General features: G+C 32.8%; 1 protein-coding gene across 12 annotated transcripts in view; it reads left to right on the forward strand.

Moving 5' to 3' along the window:
- The window catches only part of LOC139518878 (amyloid-beta A4 precursor protein-binding family A member 2-like), a 75290-nt gene extending 54170 nt beyond the window's left edge, over nt 1–21120 (forward strand). For all 12 annotated transcript variants that reach the window (XM_071310531.1, XM_071310535.1, XM_071310533.1 and 9 more), the window contains 5 exons: nt 6087–6269; nt 14189–14401; nt 17388–17507; nt 19869–20009; nt 21004–21120. In XM_071310531.1, the coding sequence (XP_071166632.1) occupies nt 6087–6269; nt 14189–14401; nt 17388–17507; nt 19869–20009; nt 21004–21075 (729 nt within the window). In that variant the 3' untranslated portion in view covers nt 21076–21120. The remainder of the gene's footprint in view (nt 1–6086; nt 6270–14188; nt 14402–17387; nt 17508–19868; nt 20010–21003) is intronic.
- The last annotated feature ends 676 nt before the right edge of the window (nt 21121–21796 follow it).

The raw sequence follows: 21796 nt of genomic DNA on the forward strand, positions 1-21796 counted from the left end.
GCATACTTCCCAGTTTTTAGAAATTTTGGAATTATTCGGACTTTTGTTGTAATGAGATCTTTAATACCTCACCTGTTCTCTGTAGTGGGAAAGTATTTTTATGTTGTATCTTTCAAAAACAAGAGTATTTTTCTGTCATCAGCTGATAATAGTACATCTTTAACTCTGACTCTAATTCTGTTTTCTTTTATGTTCTGTGATACATGGATTTCGAATATAGATTGTTATACTCTGACCTCTAATAAAAAGGTCTTTGGATATGAGAGTTTCTGTGTCACTTTCGCAATCTAAATATATTCACCATAGACCTTTCACTCATTTGCAACCCTCTAATTGCATTTTTTTTACTACTTGAGATAGATTTTGATACATTTGTTTGAAAATTTCCAGTATTTTTTTTTTCCATTGATTTACCACAAAACCACATTTTTTCTAGAATAGATACTGGCCTAAAATTTGATGACAGTCCTACCAGATCTTCAACTTTGTTACTTTGTCTCTTGTTTCTCACAACCTTGGTAAAAGCACCACAGACATTGTCTTTGTGCTCATATTTTTTTATCAATTTGAGTTGCCATTTTTAACAAGATTTTCGAAGTGAATTCTGTTATTGATTTCGGGGTGTAAGGTGGGGTTGGGTTGCTGCCAAACAGATCAAGTTTGTATTTGGTTGCTATCTTTTTCTCTGTTTTCTAGTTATGTCCCTTTATAAATTGAAAATTGCTAAATTTGCCATACATTTATCAAGAGTGAGCAGCAACTGTGTCACATGGACACATTTTCATTTCTATTTTATTACAAGACACTTTTTACACTCTTTATTAAATAAACCAAAGGCAAAAATATATTTTTTTTAGCCCTTAAGTTTAAGGAACTGAGAAGTCTTCAATGCTCTATCCTTCAAAAAATAATAATGACACCCTGTTCTCATACCTGTACTATTGTCTAAGGGAGGATAACTGAAAAGGTCAGTAATGACAAACTGTCCTAGAAGGGACAACAGGACACCATGAAATACAGCTAACCTTGTCTGATAGAGGACAACAATATTTCAACATAGTATCATACACAAATTGAAAATATCAAACCAAATCAGTAATGGCAGGCTATTTACATTGTTGTCTGTGTTTTATGCCTGTAGCTTAAAAAAAACAATAAATTGACTTCCTCTTCAATGGAATTTATTACAGCCACCTTTAAGTTCAAGGTTCTAAAGACAGAAATTTCTGATGTAAACTGTGTTTATTGAATGTTGAAAACAGGAATAATTTTACTCCTGGAGATGTTTCCATATTGCTGGTTGTCTGTAGGGATTAGATTATGGAGGGTTATTAAAATCTCGAGATTCCTTTTGACAGTTTCAGGTTTTCATTAATTGGTTATTTTATCTTTATAAACAATGACATAATATCTTGAAATTGTCGTAAATATTAATGGCACCATCATTAAATCTTCTGGTTGATTCAAATTATTTGGTACAATTAGGGAGCATGTGGCGAATAAAATTGTTCAATAGTGAATAGAATATCTCTTATGACATTTTATAACTGTCAGATTAATGACTTACTGGTATGCTTAAAGACAAAACAAAAATATCTCAAGAAGAAAAATACTATTTTGATTATTTCCAAATCAAATGAAACAGATTAATTCCCACAGTCAGACACTTAATTGTGTCTCAGCTGTCCAAAACAAAATGTAACAACTCAGAAGACTCTCATAAGAATTGGATATCCCTTGATATCAACACTGGTAATTTGATTTGAATAATAATTATAAACTGGCCACAGACTTTTTATTAAGATATTGAAATTAAATAATAGATATTCAATTCTCACTCTTTTTAAAACATATAATTCATTTGCAACCATCTAACAATTTATTTTATATGGCAAGGTATTGATATGATTATGAAGTCTTTTATCAAAAATCAGAATAATTTGACTGATAGCCATAAAATTAATTCAGGAAATTTTATTTTTATTTGAATTAAATAATCGTTATTTACTCATCAGATTTTAAGCATTTGCTTAACTTTAGAAAGGTAAACAAACTGATACTACATTGAAAGTGTTGATGCTTTTAATTTGAAGAGTTTATAGTCACAGACACCTGTTTTACTGGTCAAACTGTGTTTGCAACCATTACATCTCTCATTGATTTCCACAACTGAATAAATGGACTGTGATCTGCAGTCACCAGAATGATAGTGTTAGAATTGATCTCAACTTGATTTTTGTTACTCATTTATAGAACTTCTGTTTACCTTTTTTTTGAAGACTAGATTCTTTCATTTTGCTATTTTTCAGAAATCAATGTATTGCCTTTCTGAACTAACATACAAAAACATTGGTTCCTTGAACAGATCAAATCTTAGTTTAATTTCCATTTATATGACCTTTCAAATTACAACCATGGCCGCTATTGAAAATAAATAATTGTGTATTAGTGCCAGATGGCCATTGAGTTTTTGTCAAATCTTTTTAGTATTAAAGTTAGAAAATAGAAATAAATTCTTAACAGTCCACCCACTTATTTATTTTTTGTGAACATATAATATGCTTTCCATAGTGCAGATTTCAACTTTTACTCATCCTTTTATGGGAATAATTTCTCATCTGGTTATCTGAATATCATATGTGGCAAAAATTGCAGTTTATTTACATAAAAATAACTTTATGTGATGTAATATAAGTAGAGAAAATTGATGGGTTACCAGATTATTTAACAGCTGATCCTTTCAGTCTGTATAATCAATTCAATTACTTATGTATTATCTACAAATGGCTCAATGTTAATAAGGTTATAAAGCTATGATACCGTCTGCCTGTCAGATTCCCATGCTAATTCTTTTGCAGTATCTGATTTTTAATATATTTAACATTTACAATTTCGTACCAAAACCTATTTTCTCAATTTCTTAGACGATCTGCTATAGAATTCATTTATATTGAAAAGTTTTTAGGTATCTTAAGTGTCATAATGGTTTGTAAGATTAAGGTTTCATCTTCTACAGTGCAGGAATGTCTTTTCTTACAATTTTCACGATCATTAAAAACCAGCTTTCTTGTTTTTCTCTGGAGGACAATTTTATTCTAGAATTGGAGAGGAAAAAATACCACTTTATTACGATAATTACTAATGGGAAAACTTGAGATTATAAAATGGCTTTATAATGGACTGATTTTGAATTTAATGTTGGGTTTGCGATTATGGAGGAACAAAATATTGAATAGTCAACATATTTTGTTTTAGGGTTAACGTAAAAACCTTGGTGAAATATTGGTCCATGAGTCATCTGATTAAGTTTTTGCCCTGTTAAAATAATCATGCAGTATGATGTCAGCCCCAACCTCAGACCCTCATCTAAACAACAAAAATGGACATCAAAAGTGTTGGCCTTTTTGAAAGGACTGGAATTATAAAGATAGGTTCATTGATTGTTGCTTGCTGGATGACCAAAAGAAAACGAAAATTATGTCAAATTAAATGCAACAAATTCACTGTATTTGGCTTATAAAAAGTGTTTTTGTCGAGCCTGCAACTTTTGTTGCAGAAAGCTCGACATAGGGATAGTGATCCGGCGGCGGCTACGGCGGCGGCGTTAGCTCACTTCTTAAAAGCTTTATATTTTTGAAGGTGGAAGACCTGGATGCTTCATACTTTGTATATAGATGCTTCATGTTACGAAGTTTCCGTCAGTCACATGTCCAATGTCCTTGACCTCAGTTTCATGGTTCAGTGACCACTTGAAAAAAAAGTTCAAATTTTTTGTAATGTTGAATTCTCTCTTATTATAAGTAATAGGATAACTATATTTGATGTGTGCGTACCTTGCAAGGTCCTCATGCCTGTCAGACAGTTTTCACTTGACCTCGACCTCATTTCATGGATCGGTGAACAAGGTTAAGTTTTGGTGGTCAAGTCCATATCTCAGATACTATAAGCAATAGGGCTAGTATATTCGGTGTATGGAAGGACTGTAAGGTGTACATGTCCAACTGGCAGGTGTCATCTGACCTTGACCTCATTTTCATGGTTCAGTGGTTATAGTTAAATTTTTGTGTTTTGGTCTGTTTTTCTCATACCATATGCAATAGGTCTACTATATTTGTTGTATGGAATGATTGTTAAGTGTACATGTCTAGCGGGCAGATGTCATGTGACCTTGACCTCATTTTCATGGTTCAGTGGTCAAAGTTAAGTTTTTGAGTTTTGGTCTTTTTATCTAATGCTATATGCCATAGGTCAACTATATTTGGTGTATGGAAATATTTTATGATCTTTATGTCAGTCGAGCAGGTTTTATTTAACCGTGACCTCATTTTCACGGTTCATTGCACAGTGTTAAGTTTTTGTGTTTTGGTCTGTTTTTCTTAAATTATAAGTAATGTGTCAACTATATACGTTGTATAGAAGCATTGTTAGCTGTACCTGTCTGCCTGGCATGGTTCATCTGACCTGGACCTCTTTTTCAAGGTTCATTGGTCTTTGTTTAGTTATCTTGGTTAATGTAAAGTTTATGTGACAGTTGTAATAAAGCTTAGATTTATACTTAAGACTATCAACATAATATCAATGATTAGTATAGAAGGCGAGACATTTCAGCGTGTGCACTCTTGTCTTTCTTCACAGGGACATTTTTGCAGGTCATAAGTTATACTTTGCATTGATTACACTATATTCTCATTAATCAAAGAAAAATACTAATGTTTTAACTTGAAAATCTGTTATTTCAGTCTAATGAACTGTTTTGAACATAACAGTCTTATGTTATATTCTTTATGTTTTGTAATTATCTTTCATGTGTTAGCTACATACTTAGTTAACACAATCAGGTGAGACATCCATTTCACCTCTACATTGTTTCACTTATTTAACACAATCAGGTGAGACATCCATTTCACCGGATGTTTATTTATCACAATCAGGTGAGACATCCATTTCACCTGATGTTTATTTAACACAATCAGGTGAGACATCCATTTCACCGGATGTTTATTTAACACAATCAGGTGAGACATCCATTTCACCGGATGTTTATTTAACACAATCAGGTGAGACATCCATTTCACCTGATGTTTATTTAACACAATCAGGTGAGACATCCATTTCACCTGATGTTTATTTAACACAATCAGGTAAGACATCCATTTCACCTGATGTTTATTAGGGCCCCGCCAAAGGCGGGTCGCCCTATAGTGATCAGTCTGTCCGTCCGTCCGTAACACTTTGTGTCCGCTCCATATCTAGAGAACCATTATGATTTCATACTTTATACTTTACATGTTTATTAACCACCACCAGAGGGCGTGTCATGATGTATGTACAACTTCCTAGGTCAAAGGTCAAGGTAAAAAAACTGGTTTCAGTTGACAACCCTGTGTCCTGTGGTGAAGATCGTGTCCGCTCTATATCTTGAGAACCGTTATGATTTCAAAGTTTATACTTGACATGTATATGAACCAACACCAGAGGGTGTGTCATAATTTATGAACGACTGCCTAGGGCAAAGTTCAAGGTCAAAAACTTTGGTTTCAGTTGACAACCCCATGTCCTATGGTAAAGATCGTGTCCGCTCTATATCTTGAGAACCGTTATCATTTCAAAGTTTATACTTGACATGTATATAAACCAACACAAAAGGGTGTGTCATAATTTATGTGCAACTTCCTAGGTCAAAGGTCAAGGTCAAAAACTTTGGTTTCAGTTGACAACCCCATGTCCTATGGTAAAGATGGTGTCCGCTCTATATCTTGAGAACCGTTATCATTTCAAAGTTTATACTTGACATGTTTATAAACCAACACCAAAGGGTGTGTCATAATTTATTTACAACTTCCTAGGTCAAAGGTCAAGGTCAAAAACTTTGATTTCAGTTGACAAACCCATGTCCTATGGTAAAGATACAATTTTTTAATGCACATTATTCACAGCGGGGCCCACAGAGATGGCTCCCATCTCAATGATATCTAGTTTCACTCTTTTCAGTGCTATGTTTAGCTTGGTGTCAACAAAGAGAGCTTATCATCTGTCTGATTTAAATTTGATCATTTGTTTTAAACCTATATTTTTGTATATTTTAGGCTCAACTGATAGCTCAGTCCATAGGCCAAGCCTTCCAGGTGGCTTATATGGAATTTCTGAAGGCCAATGGAATAGAAGATCCTGGTCTTATGAAAGAAATTGATTATCAAGATGTCCTCAATCAACAAGAAATATATGGGGAGGAATTAAATCTGTTTGCCAATAAAGAAAAACACAAAGAGGTGAGCAGTAGACAACAAAGATATTTACATGTACCATGGACTTTCAAGTTTTTACATGCATGTATCATGGACTTTCAAGTTGTTACATGCATGTATCATGGACTTTCAAGTTGTTACATGCATGTATCATGGACTTTCAAGTTGTTACATGCATGTATCATGGACTTTCAAGTTGTTACATGCATGTATCATGGACTCTCAAGTTGTTACATGCATGTACCATGGACTCTCAAGTTGTTACATGCATGTACCATGGACTCTCAAGTTGTTACATGCATGTATCATGGACTCTCAAGTTTTTACATGCATGTATCATGGACTCTCACGTTTTTACATGCATGTACCATGGACTCTCACGTTGTTACATGCATGTACCATGGACTCTCAAGTTGTTACATGCATGTACCATGGACTCTCAAGTTGTTACATGCATGTATCATGGACTCTCAAGTTGTTACATGCATGTATCATGGACTCTCAAGTTGTTACATGCATGTACCATGGAATTTCAAGTTTTTACATGCATACATCCCCAAAGTTGCACATACAATCGGTACATCTGTGTATACCTTAAATTCTATAGACCAATCTCCAATTTTCAATCGCGTAAATGTCAATTAACAATTCTCACAAAGAACATTAACAGGGGATAATGCATGAATTTTAAAGTCGTTTATAGTTTCTTTAAGACATGATCCCCTTATTTGTAAAATAGAACATACTGCAGATTTATAATTATTCATTGGATACCAATTTTCGTGGGTTCAGGTGAACCACAAATTTAAATGTTCCACGAATTACAAATTTTCTATCAGGTTGTTATAATGTAGACTTTGGCAAAACAAGGAAATCCCATATCCACCAAAAGGCAAGTGATCTGCAATCCAAAAAAATTGGGACCCTCAAAAGAAATGAATGCAGAGTAGTCTTAAAAAAGGGGCAAAACTGACATTTGAGATAGCTACCACCTTAGAGATCCATTTGCCTTACATTTAACCTAGAGTGACCAATACCATTGGATGTAATGTTGAATTGAGTTTTTTTGGTAAAAATATTTACCGGTATACATTTTTTTATATGCATATCTAATTATCCTTTTATGTCAAATTTTTATCATTGAATCTTATTGACCAAAAAACATTGTCCTCCTGAAGCCCCAGTCCCACTAGACCACGATCGCACCACGCTCACCGCGATCTAAAATAAATTCAGATCACAGTGAGGTCGCAGTATGAGCGGCATGAAAATGTAAATTTTTGTTGCTTTCACGATGCTACTACGTCCTCATTATGCTTCTACAACAATCCCGCTACGATTATACCATGTTCTCACCGTGCTTATTCTGCGACCTCACTACGCTTATCAAGATCTTTCTACGCTCATCACGTTCTCACTACGACCGTACCGTGAGTTATCCAAATGCAACACCATCTTACCACGCTTCTACTGCGATTATGTGTTCATACCGCGATCTTACAACGTTCTCAGCAAATAGCGTCAACATCGTGTTCCATGTCAATACAGTTCTGTTCCTTCTATTTCTGATTAATACATAGATTTCTAGGAAACAATACAGTTATGCCACCACAATCTACTAGAACATGTGGGCGTGGTGGTAGGGGTTCATGTAGAGCCAGAGGGAGCTCTGATAGTAACGAATCCTGATTAAACAGAGATGTTGGATTGACCAATCCATCCTAAATTACAACCTATTACTGGTCCATAATGCTCAAATGATGATATTCTAGTGAGCGATAGCAGAGATGACATAGATGTGTCAATAGATATAGGAAGATGTGGTACGAGTGCCAATAAGACAACTCTCTATCCAAAATAACAATTTATAAAAGTAAACCATTATAGGCCAATGAACAGCCTTCAACACGGAGCCTTACACGGAACAGCAAGCTATAAAAGGGCCCCCAAAATTGCTAGTGTAAAACCATTCAAATGGGAAAACCAACAGTCTAATCTATATAAAAAGGAGAAGCCTGGTTGAGCCGTTATAAAATGGACAAAATGTTCTTATTACATACAGACAAACAAATCCTGGAGAGATTTAAATATTGTATTTAATGAATGGCTATTATTTATTTTGAATTTATTGAACCATAAAACTAATTTTTGACTCTTCACATTGAATAATCCGCGAAGCGGATTATGTAAAATGTGAAGAGTCAAAAATTAGTTTTATGGTTCAATAAAATAAAAATAAATTATTGCCATTCATTATCAATAAATTTTCATCAAAAATAAGGCTCAAAGAACTTTTTATATTATTTATATCGTATGAATACACAACGTCAGAGTGGGCGTGTCGCCATAAAAATTGACAACATTGAAAATAAAACTAATAATTTTAACCAATCAGAAGACAGTAAATACACCAAATTTATTTATTTGAAAATGACAATGAGAATGATGGTCTTCGTATGAACGTAGTCAGGTCGTAAGAAGAGTGTGATGAGGACGGCAAGGGCGTACTAGAATTGTACTATGGTCGTAAACAGCTTGGTATAGTTGTAGTGGAACATTGGCGGGTCGCAGTGAGATTGTGATGGTCGTATTGAGGTCATAACAACGTCGCTGCAGATGGTTGCGCAGTCTCTCTGAATAGAATTACGCTCTCGCTACGATGGTACAGCGATTTTACTACGACCTTAGTGCGCTCTTACTACGCTTCTACTACGACCTGATTTCGCCACAACTGCACCACGATTGTTTTGAACATGTTCAAAGTTGGCAATACTCATCACGATCTTGAAGACCTCTCTACGACTGTGATACAACCTAACTGCGATCTACACAATCGTACTACAATCATAAAAATTTGCATTTTTTTTCACAGATCTTAGTGAGATCATGGCCTAGTGGGACTGCGGTACATGTATTAGCTTAATGATAAGTTTAAAAAAACACCAATCAATGCTGTTTTTCTTTTTGACTACAGAGGTTTTTAAAAATTTGTTATTGATGAAATAAGCCTGCAGTAGTATTCATTTGGAACTAATTTTTTTGTACTTCTTAGCTAATTGAATTCAACTGATTTTATCAGCTTTCTTGGAATTGCCTTGTGGTAGTTCCTTATAAAATTTTATTTTATTAAAGATTGGCACTGCTGAATAGTATATTAAAATCAAACCATATTATAAAAATATGTTATATTTAAAAATCTGCTGTGAGCCATTTTTCATATATTTACATTGTATTATAATCCTGAACTACAAAAATTGAAGCAGTAACCATAAACAGTCTTCTCAATTAGAACAGACTACAGTATCAGCCTACAGATAGATAAATCAGATGTTATTTGTCTTAAACATGATGTCCAATTAAACATTTTATATGTGTGTGCTAGTTTTTACTCATTTTCCTCAAAAATCTGTTGTAATTTGTCACTGAAGGTGAGAAATATCTTTCAATTTACACACAGTAAAAAGTAAAATCACATAAATACTGAACTCACAGGAAAATTCAAAACAGAAAGTCCCTTATCAAATGACCATATCAAAGCTCAAACACATCAATTGAACGAACAACAACTGTCATATTTACCTAGCTAAACCTCTCACTTATATGACAGTCTTATTAAATTCCATTATAACAATGTGTGAACAAAACAAACAGACATAATAGGTAAAATGTCAAAAATATGGGTACAGCAGTCAACGTTGTGTTATTATCTTAATCCCTATAATAAGGTATTAAGCTCTTGAATTATAGTCATAAGGTGCTTGTTCCTTGTTCTTATATGTTGCTTGGTTGATTATATGTTAACCTCAAAAATCACAGAAACTTTTTTAGTATCTTTCCATTGTTTATGACAATGATTAGCTAGAATCAGAAGTAAGATGGATTCATTTATTTTTTAGGGAAACAATTTTAGGGGATGAAGGAAAGATTGCGTTTTTGTAGATCTTTGTATTGTGGTTTTTGTCAAAGTTCACATATAGTTTAGATCTGTAAAAAGTTTGTACTTCGTTTAAAATTTAAATTCAATGTTGATCTATTCCTACAAACAGTGAAATTGATATTTGACAAACAAAAGGAGCTCCTATGGACCTCTGGATCTAATGGTGTTTGTTATAATTTACATGTTTAACAAAAGAGGAAATTAGGAAAACCTGAACTGAATTTTAGGCTGTAGTTTTTAATGACATACCAACATGTTATATTAGTTTCCATTAAAACGTCACAACTTCAAGAAAGAAGAAGCCATGCATTGCCAATTTCAATCCTCATTTCAATCATATTGAAACACCATAAGTTAACTGGATTTCTGTGCTTTAATTGTAAGTTAATCCAATCTTCTACAAATCAGGGTCTATAAAGGTGATAAAATCATTCATCCAAATATAGAATCTCTCATTTTAGTTGACATACCATTAAGAAAACTTAATCAATTGTAATTAAAAGTAAATTTAAAGAATTACGTTTATGGAACAACTTTCTTTATTGCATGTTAAAAGTGCAAAAATATAGGGGGAAAATTGATTCCTAAGAATAGATTAATGTTTAGAAAAATGAACTTCTTTGCATTAAAAAAAAAGATTGGATAAGTACATTTTTAGCTGATAAATGATTCATTTTAGGGAACTAAAATACATGTTTAAAATTTGAAATGTTAATTAGTTTTCAGATACTCCTCTTATTAATATTCAATCCAATATTTATGAAACATATGAATATCTTTAGGCTCAGCCACAGACTCACTAGCTTAGGCTTGGAGATTTCTTCTCCAGACCAATGTTATCTATTCAAAATTTTCTAAAAAATAAGTGTCTGGCCTGAATCAGCAAAACTTTAACTTGAACACAGTATTCATACTGTATAATCTTGATAGCAATAACTACTAAAAATGGTTTGAATGAATTGTTTTCTGCTCTTTGGTCGGGTTGTTGTCTCTTTGACACATTCCCCATTTCTATTCTGAATTTTATTTGAATATAAGACTGTGACTGATGAAACAAGACAAGTCAAACCTCCTGAGAGGAGATCTCACTTAACATCTTAATAAAGATAAAAGACATAAGTAAACCTCTAGAGACTGTTTTCACTTAGACATATTACACCAACAAATTGAATGAATTGTTGTCTAACATTAAAATACAACATTTCATGGATAGTTAGTAACATTCTGACATCAGGCAATTTGTTCCTGTTATGCAATATTCTAATATTAATATCTGACGTATTTTGCACTTTGCCTCTGTTATAGCACTTGTCCACGGTTGACATTGATTTAGTTGGTGAAAGAAACAAAAAGTCAAGAAATGCAAAAATAAATCAGTAAACAAATGGGTTATAGTATTATGACTTATAAGAATTTCACCGTAAGCTTGTGTTAGAGTTCTGATAAGTTTCCAGAATTTTTTATGAAATTCAGCCAGCCCAAAAAAGTTATTTCATAAAATCTGTGCTCAGAATTTCATATACTTATGTATCTCCTATCTATAAATTATAAGAAGAATTTTTGATTTTTATCCAGATTTTCAAAGGAAAAAATCGGTTATTAATTTGGGGGATATATGATGGGCAGGCGGCTGCCAAACATTGTGTGCATTTACTCATAACTGTTCAAGAAAAGCTTTTCAAATTTTGATATGTTGTTTCTGATGAGGGGGGATAGGACCTTTATCGGGACTCCAGGATCGAGTGTTTTTGAGCTCAGGATTCTGGATTGACCCTTTCGGGATCTGGGAATTCTTTTTTTCGAATTTCGGGATTTGGGATTTCAATTTATTTAAAAATCGGGACCTCAGGATTTCATGTTTTTAAGCCCGGGATTTCAGGATCAGGACCCCTCCACCCTCCCTCACTGATGACAAAATGGAGGTCAAGTTGGATATTGACGATTTTCACTGTCACCACCCAGGAGTTATGGTTCTTGAAACTTTAAGTGTTTTCAGTCGTGTCCAAGCTTTACCTCCTTTACATGGATCATTGTTTATGTTTATTTAGTTTATATGATACTTGTAGTAAAACCATTATCTGAAAGACTTTCAACATAAATTCAATTGTGGTCACTGAAGCAGGATTTTAATACTTTTCAGTGTGTGCAACATTGCTTTGATATTGCAAATGAAATGGCTTGATATGTCATTTTGAGGTGGGTACATACTCCTGTGGAATGAATACAAAATTCAAAAAAAAAAGATTTGAATAATAAAGGTGACTAAGAAAGCTTAAAAAAACACTTATGAGAGACCTCAAGGTATTCAAGATATTAGGAAGTTTGAAAACAAAAATCTGTATATTTACATTACTTGACAAGCAGACAAAAGTTTTAGAATTTCTTAAATACTTCCCTCCACTGTTCAATTATTTAAAGTTTTATACAGTCATAGTTACAAAAATGGAAAAGTATTTCTGATGGTGGTGTTTTATTATTACCTAAATCAGTAAGAAAAATATCAATACATAATGTGTTTTAATTCAATCAATTGTTACGGATGAAAATGTAGATAATTTTTAAAACACTGACACCACTACAGAAGACCTTCCAATGGATTAGTGGTAAATTGTCCATTAAAGAAAAAGGTGTCAAAATTGTGAAAGGCATTCCATTAACATTTTGAATTATTCATTCAGTTAATGACAGAAACCATACAATTACTTGACATTTTTTTCCCTTTTTTTCCTGTTCATGCATCCTGCTTTTACCGTAGAACGGAAATAATTATGTTAGAAACGTGTTTCTGTCGTTGAAGTTGTACCTCTGTAATGTATTTATGAAATGTGTGCTTCTTATCATTGAAGCACATTGACACTAATTAAAAAATCTGTCTTTTAGAGATTCTTAAGAAATTGAAATTGATGTGTTATGATGTCAACACAGAATAACCATATTGGTTTTGATAAATGATTTTTTTTCTTCACTGCAGACCAATTTGAGAAAACGATTAAGAGGTTAAAAGATTATTTAATGATGATGTACTTTTATGGTGTTTTTTTTTTTTTCAGGAGTCAGTTATTTTTAGTTAACTATATAGAGTAACTATCTGATAACTGTTTGTTTAGATTTTCAGATTTGGTTTCTTGCTTCAAGCAAATAAAGCTTAATTGGAATGTAATCTGCCGAAATTGATTTGGAGGAATGCACTTATAGCACTTTTAGTGTTAAGGACTTGATGTTAAAAGACTTATGACATGCCATAGCCAGATCTGTCATTGTAATTTGAAGTTTTTGTTTGTTTATAGAAGTCTTTTTGGTCTTTATGACTTTTCTTCCTTTTTACTAGAGATCTAGTAAATTAATTGGATACAGAACATAATCTGCTTTTGATTTTCTTGGTTATTTAACATTCAATAATATAACTTGTCTGTGAATATTGGATGGAAAATCACAATAAAATTTCCCTTTAGCAGTGAGGTTATTGAATAATTCAACATGAAGATTTATATGAACAGCATGTTCTTTTGAATATTGAGCATTTGTTTTTAATGTTCTTCATATTGGATGTTTGAACTGCTTTTCATTTTGAAAATGTTGGTTTCATACAAAAGAAAACATGTGTTCTCCATATAGACTGATTACAAATCTTACAGTAACATCCTTATGGCGCAACCTTTATTTTAATTATTGTATAAGACTAGCGTTACCAAGTAAGGTTTTAAGGGTACATATTTTACCGCCAAAATATCATTTATACTTCAAGTTTGGTGTGAAAATGGTACATAAACAAATAAATAACTACACTCCGTAGTATTAAGGGGCAACACTAAAAATTATTAATGAATTTTGATTTGTAGGTGGCGCTTTTTGTTGGCATTAACATTTTACAAATGGGTACATTTTGTGTCAACAGATTGACCATTAGCCGCCAGATTCAGGCATTTGCTGTTCAACAGGAGTGTTTTATTAAAATGACAAAAAAATTAAAACAACAAAAACTGTTTATTTATATTATCTATTTCAGGTGATAGTACCAAAGGTGAAAGGTGAAAGTTTAGGCGTAGTGATAGTAGAATCAGGCTGGGGATCTATGGTCCCTACAGTGGTGGTAGCTAACATGGCCCCTACTGGTCCAGCAGCTAGATGTGGCATGATGAATATTGGTGATCAAATTATTTCTGTCAATGGTGTCAGCTTAGTCGGCTTACCATTGTCATCCTGTCAAAATTACATAAAGGTAAATGTTTGAATGAATAAACACTTAATCGCAGCAAGCATTAACTATGCTATAGCAATGAAAATATATTGAGAGCAATACATAATAAGAAAACAAGTAACATTAAATAACAAAATATAATCTGATCGACCATGCAGATTTTCAATAAGACATAGAAACATGCTTATCATAAACTACAGACATTAATCATTGGAGATTGGTACAGGATATATTATAAGTTATCTACGTTCATATCCGTAGATATGGATATTTTAACACCCTGAAGTACCCCAGTACACCATGAGGCGTAGCCGAAGGGTGTTAAAATATCCATATCTACGGATATGAACGTAGATAACGAATTTATCCCCGATCTTAGTCCGAATTGGGCGAGGTTTAATGGAAATTTGGTTTTAAAGTGTAACGTGAAAACAACGTTTTTTCATCATCTAAAAAAGTTTTATCTAAATTTGGAAATTTTACATATTTTTTAAGGGGTGTAGGGTACTACCTTTGGTAGAACCCTACAAGTAGTTGAATATAAGAAGTTTTTAATACGGAGACAGAGAAACTGGATTGAGTCAAATTTGGCGCTCAATGTTGTGATAGTTACGTCATAGATGGTGTGATGTCAACGTGGGTCATTTGCATACCTAGGTCAGAAGTCCCATTCCTTGAAAATGTGGTAGTCAAGTGATGCATTTAATGAAATAAGTGTAAATGATCGGCATAATAAGACAAAATCCTTAATGAGTTAATATTTAATTACAAACATCATGGATAATCTACAGAATTCAATATTTCACAAGGAGCAATCATAGAACTAAGGAAAACATGCGTGAAGTTCCCCGGGGTAATGGTTAGTAACGTACAGGGATATGGGTTAGCAACACCCAGGGGCTATGGTTTTTGTAACGACGTGCGTTAACCAATCAAAATCCTAGATATATACTAAGCCGGGGATAATGTACTTTTAATAAAGGATATATGAGATATATGTCAGTGAAGCAGCATTACAGCAATACAATAAAACTAGAAATCATCCATGTCACAACAATAGTCAAAAGTACACAATATATCAAGTTTGAAATGACTCTTGGTCATAAAAAGTATTTACACAAAACCTCTAAAAAGTACAACAGCAGAAAAATCAGACTGAAGATGTAACATTCTATTTATGCTTTAGCCATTGTAATGCCAAGATATATACATTTATACTTCATTTGAATCAATATCAAAAATTCCATTCAAAGTCTTCATTATTAGTCTTTAAATATAGTAGACCTTTGGAGCCATATTAGGTAAAAATCCATTGATGTTGAAAAATTGTTTTGCTGGTTGAATGGTTTGAATGGATATTGTGCTTGTTGAAAGTGTCACGTCCTAGACAGCTTGATAGACACGGAATGTCTTCTTGAAAGTGTCACGTCCTAGACAGCTTGATAGACACTGAATGTCTTATCTCTCTGTTCCTCTCTCAAGCTATAGGAAATTGAAAAAAGGAAAATATGTCAACATCTTTCTGTGATAAATTAATGATATTTTTCATAGTACTTGCAGTATTAAAGGACATAATTGAGGCAGAATGATTGTTATTTAACAAAAACCATGGTCATTTATGTTATCAGTAATGATAGTAAAAGGGTTGATTCAACTTGATTGTAAAATGTTTAAAAAGCTGACTTTCTCATCAATATGGTTCATCATGTTCCAGCTGCAGATGAAAAAGGAGGCAGTTTTGTCTAAAATAATCTGTGGCAGGGTTTTCATGTTAAAAAGGGTTGGATAAGAAGTAAAACAGCATAAAATGTATTTATTTTTTTTCACAATTAATTATAAAATAGTTATGAATCTTAGTACTGAGTTTAATTAATGGTCTAATAAAATGACATCAGAAAAATCATATAACAATAATCATTAATATACATATACAGTGGAAATACCATACATTGTTAAAAACTTCCACAAAAGAGGCCTAAACAAAAATGAATTAGGTTAACTACATGATGATTACTTTCTGATGAGAAGTAAACTGAAATAGAAAACATCCTCCCTGTTAATCCTACATGACCTCCCTCACATTAACTTTATTCATTTTAATTACTGTAAACCGGGAAATTTTCGCGCTGTCTTCATTTCGCGATTTTAACACAATCTAAATTCGCGCTGCTTTGAATTCGCGATTTCCCTGTTACCTTTTTAAATAGTTTTATAAATGATTAAAAAAGTGAACAGCTTTAGATGAACCATAAATCATGTCAATGATAAAATCAATCAGGAATCTTTTGTTTTCAGTTCATTTATGTTAAAGGAGATTGCGAGTTGTTTCACGTTTGCTTGTAAGAACACATACTTATACACAATAACAGAAAAGAAGAACAAATTAAGAGTTAATTAAAATAAAATGCTGACAGGGTAAATGCTTATTAATCGATCTCTGTGGTCGTATAAAGCTGCGCCCTACTAGCACCTGGTTTACATATATGTGATAGGTGTTGTTTACATAACAGTATCCGTATTAATGTCATTAATGTCCGCTTGCTTGAGACGTCTTACATTTAATTCAAGTCATGATTTCTATCATTACTTTTCATTTAAATACACAATTATGATTTGATATATAAATCTATTGTGTTATGCAGTAGTCCTTTTCATATCCTATTATATATGTACATATTTGGTCTTCATCTTATGAATAGAGTTTCCTTGAAATTTTTCGTGGTCGTTTTATTTTTCGCGTTTCACTGCTAACTGCGAAAATAAAACAGCCACGAAAATTTCCCTGTTTGCAGATAATACAAATAAGGAGACGGGGTATGATTGTCAATTAGATAAGCATAAGCCAGAGTTCAAATGAAGTGGATGTAAGTAATTATAACCATGTTCTTCACATTTTTACAGTTAATCTATTAATTTTGATCACATTTTTCAAAGCAACTACTAAGAAGAGCTTCTATTACTTTAATAACAGAGCTATCTATTAAAATTGTTTTATTTATTTTTTCAGAGTTCCAAACAACAAACTGTTGTGAAGTTATCTGTTGTACCTTGTCCCCCTGTTGTAGAAGTGTTAGTGAAACGGCCTGATGTCAAATATCAGCTGGGATTTAGTGTACAGAATGGTGTGGTATGTAGTCAAACAAACAAATATTTTCATACATTTTTAAGGAGATGAGGTACTATTGTCAGTGAGAAAACTAGTTTACGACAAAAAAGATGATTTTAGCTTTCCAATTGTGAACTTTCCATTTCTAAGAAGCAACATTCCAGCAGCACCTGCATACAGGGTATATATCTCCCAATTGATAAGATATTCCTGTGCTTGTATTTCCTGTTATGATTTTCTTGATAGAGGGTTGCTGCTCACAAGAAAGCTCAAGGAAGCTAATAAACAAAGAATTCCAAATGGTGAAGTTGAAATCATCCCTTCGTAAATTTTAACGGACGTTTCACAGATGATATTGGATATTTTCCATTAAGTTACATTGTAACTACAATCTCCTTCCCTTTTATGAATATGACCTACTGAACACTGTGTATCATCAGTACACCAGATATAGGTACTAACCAAGCGGGCGTGATCGATTTTGACCTCACACGGTAACGAAAATCTTTGTTTTGTTCACATAATATCAATGTGTACCTCAATCTAAACTTAATTGTTGTTTTAAGAAATGATTTGGTCGTAAGTTGATGATTAGAGATGTCTCATTATTTTCCCAAAACAAGAACGTTTACTAAAAACATGTGCAAATACTTGTCAAAGAAGTTGGCACTCGTCTCATCCAATATAATTCTATATTTATTGCAACTCTTTTTCTAATAGAAGGCCACTGTGCGTGTGTAATAAGTATAGCTGTATCAATAATTGGCATTGAAATCTTTCATGCATACGTTTTTTTCTCGATATTTTAGTCTGAAAAGAATCGCTGTGTACGGTGTTTAGCTGACCACATAAATCCTTCTGTACGGTGCATAGTTAAGTTGCTGTACACCGTACACAAAAACAAAATTTTCATACTCGTTTATTACCCAAAAAGTTTCATGGAATGAGTAATCACAGTTAGGTTTATGATTGGTAACTATTACTTTTGCCCTGTGTTAGCTTTCTTTCAGGTAAAACATGTAAATGTCTCGACAATTGAATCGAAATTGAAAGTTGGTGTTGACATTCACAACTATTTGCGCATTTACAAGTTAATTGTTCTTATTTGAATATAAAAGTTGTCTTGTAAATAGGAAAAAATCGATGCGAAAATCATTTTGGAGCAGGAATTTCAGATGTTGAGAAATGTACACTGAATGTTGACAAAACAAAACAAAGATTTTCGTTACCGTGTCAGCTCAAAATCGATCATGCCCGCTTGATAAGTACCTATATCTGCTGTACGATGATACACGGTGCTGAATGAGACTATTAACTGTATTAGTTATTACATGAGCAATAGACAGGTGCCACATGTGGAGCAGGATCTGCTTACCCTTCCGGAGCACCTGAGATCAACCCTAGCTTTTTGGTGGGGTTTGTGTTGCTTATTCTTTAGTTTTCTATGTTGTGTCATGTGTACTATTGTTTGTCTGTTTGTCTTTTTCATTTTTAGCCATGGCGTTGTCAGTTTATTTTCAAATTTATGAGTTTGACTGTCCCTCTGGTATCTTTTGTCCCTCTTTTCAAGAGACCAAAGAATGTAAAAGTTATATTTACACATCTACAGGTATACATCTAATGGATTTTTCCGATACTATTAAAAAGTAATAAAAAAAAATAATTCAAACATGAGCTGAGCTATAAAACCAATTGTTAAACATTTATAAGACATCTATTTGATTAATGGCAAAACTGATCGACCACATGCTCATTGCTTAGGAAAGCCCCATAGGAGAGTACATTTGTATTTAGCAGGCTTACAGCAGAAACTACAAAAGAAATTCATTTTATTTTAAAACATCAATTCCATATTAATGCTGCCAAGGGTTATTTTTTAAAAACAAAAAGTTGGCCTTCTACCCTGCAGTACGCTGTTTAAATGTATTGACCCTTTCTGATTTCAATTCCTAACTCTTGCTTTAATAATCTAGATAAATTGCAAGCAATATGGGTAGTGTGAGATTTTTATGCCCCATTTATGGGCATTATGTTTTCTGGTCTGTGGGGCCGTTCGTCTGTCCTGTGCTTCAGGTTCAAGTTTTTGGTCAAGGTAGTTTTTGATGAATCAACTAGTAAACATGTTCCCTATGATATGATCTTTCTAATTCTAATGCCAAATTAGAGATTTTATCCCATTTTCAAGGTCCACTGAACATAGAAAATGATAGTGCAGATGGGGCATCCCTGTACTTGGGACACATTCTTGTTTTAATACACATATTTGTTAGCACAATACTCTCCCTAACCAGGAACAGTGGTTTAACAGCAAAACAAATATTAAAAATACAATTGGTTAAACACTATTATTGTTTGGTTTTCAATTTTCTTAATATATTTTAGATATGTAGTTTATTACGAGGAGGAATAGCGGAGAGAGGCGGTGTTCGAGTTGGACACAGAATTATAGAAATAAATAACCAAAGTGTAGTAGCAGTACCTCATGAAAAAATTGTTGCATTATTAGCTAATTCTGTGGGAGAGGTGAGTACAATTATATATTCTGTAAGTACAACTTATATATTCTGTAAGTAATTTCTACTTTTTTTGCTGCCTTTACGGATAAGCTTGTTTTAGTTGTTTAATGACAAGTTACAGATGAAGTTTGTAATTTGTAGTGGTTGAAGGCATTACGACTTGTTAGCAACTGTGGGTCACCATAAGACCTTCAACAATGAGCAAAATTGATACTGCATTGCTAAAATAAGGGGTTCCAATATGACTTAAGAACAGCACAAATGAGAAAACTAACAAATATGATGTACAGCAGAAAACAACAACAACTGAATTTAACCCTCCTGGCTTGGGACAGGTACTTACATAATTTCACAGGGTTAAATTTTTTAGCGAAGTCCAAGGGTCTCAAAAACCTGGGACAGTGGTGCCACTGATCAACACAAAAAAACTATACAAAACAATAAACAAATATCAAATATGATAAACAGCAACTAACGACAACCGCTCAAAAACAGGCTCCTGGCTTGGGACAGACAAATATAGAATGAGGCAGGGTTAAACATGTGAACCCAACTCTCCTTCAATCTGGGGTGGTTTTGTTAAACTGAGCAAACTATAAAATTCAGTTAAAAGTGCTTTACTCATCAGATTGATACAAAGTACAAAAACAATTAACAAAAAGACAAACAACATAAAGTACAGATCGGAAACTAATTACAGTTGAGGAAAGTTAGTTCAAAGGCAATAATGACTTATAATAAAATCATGTATCTTAAGACTAAAATATCAATCAGTACACATCCAACTTCCAATGGATTTAGTGTTAAGATGTCATTGACAGAGAAAAACAGGACCTTGGGCAATATTTGATCTGTTCACTTTGATCCCTAAATTCGTGTTTTATATGCTTTTTAACAAACTTTTTAAAAAGTTATTCATGATAAAAAGGAAAACATAAAAATGCAAAAATATTGTATGAAGATAAAATTTATCACATTAACTGTTGTATTTCTACTTTCAGATTCACATGAAGACAATGCCTACTTCTATATTTAGACTGTTAACTGGACAAGAAACCCCACATTATATGTAGTTCAAATTCCATCATAAAATAACCATTTTTAATTTCATTGAAGTTCATATTTTGTCATTAAAAACCAACCATTTAATATTTCAGTCACAAAATATCATGAAGTTGATAGATGATAAATCTTTCAATTTTCGCTGTATTTGCTTTAAGTTAAAGCTTCTTCTTTGTAAGCACATTAATATCAGATGAAATCAAAATGATTTGTGATATGTCAGATCATGTAAGATTATCTAGTTTACTGGATATATATTAAAATAGCTGTAAATTGCAGTTTTGATATTTTTGGCCAATGAGTGCAGCAAACTAGCTCCAAAAGCTTCCTTTAGTTTTAAGCTGATAATATTTTAAAGTTCAATTGATTAAGTTGATTTGGTGTGATTTTCATTGACAAAACAATAGAGGTTTTTTTTAATTTATATTCAAATTTTAGAATTGTAAATATTTTAGTAACTCAAATTACGGAATATTCATGTCTACCATAACCAGCAAAAAATGTGGTAAAAAAAGACGAACAAAATTTGTTTATATACCATATGAATTTATTCTTATCAGATATTTATTAAATAAATAAATGTGAAAATGATCAAGACTGACAAAATATTGAATGTTTTCATACCTTAAGTATTTTATATTAGCAAAAATCTTTCTTGATTTTCAAACAGATACATTATATGTATGCTATACCTTTAAAATTTATCCCTAAACCTATCTAAACTTCATGATA

Source organism: Mytilus edulis, chromosome 4, assembly GCF_963676685.1.
Source record: "Mytilus edulis chromosome 4, xbMytEdul2.2, whole genome shotgun sequence".
Lineage (NCBI taxonomy): Eukaryota > Metazoa > Mollusca > Bivalvia > Mytilida > Mytilidae > Mytilus > Mytilus edulis.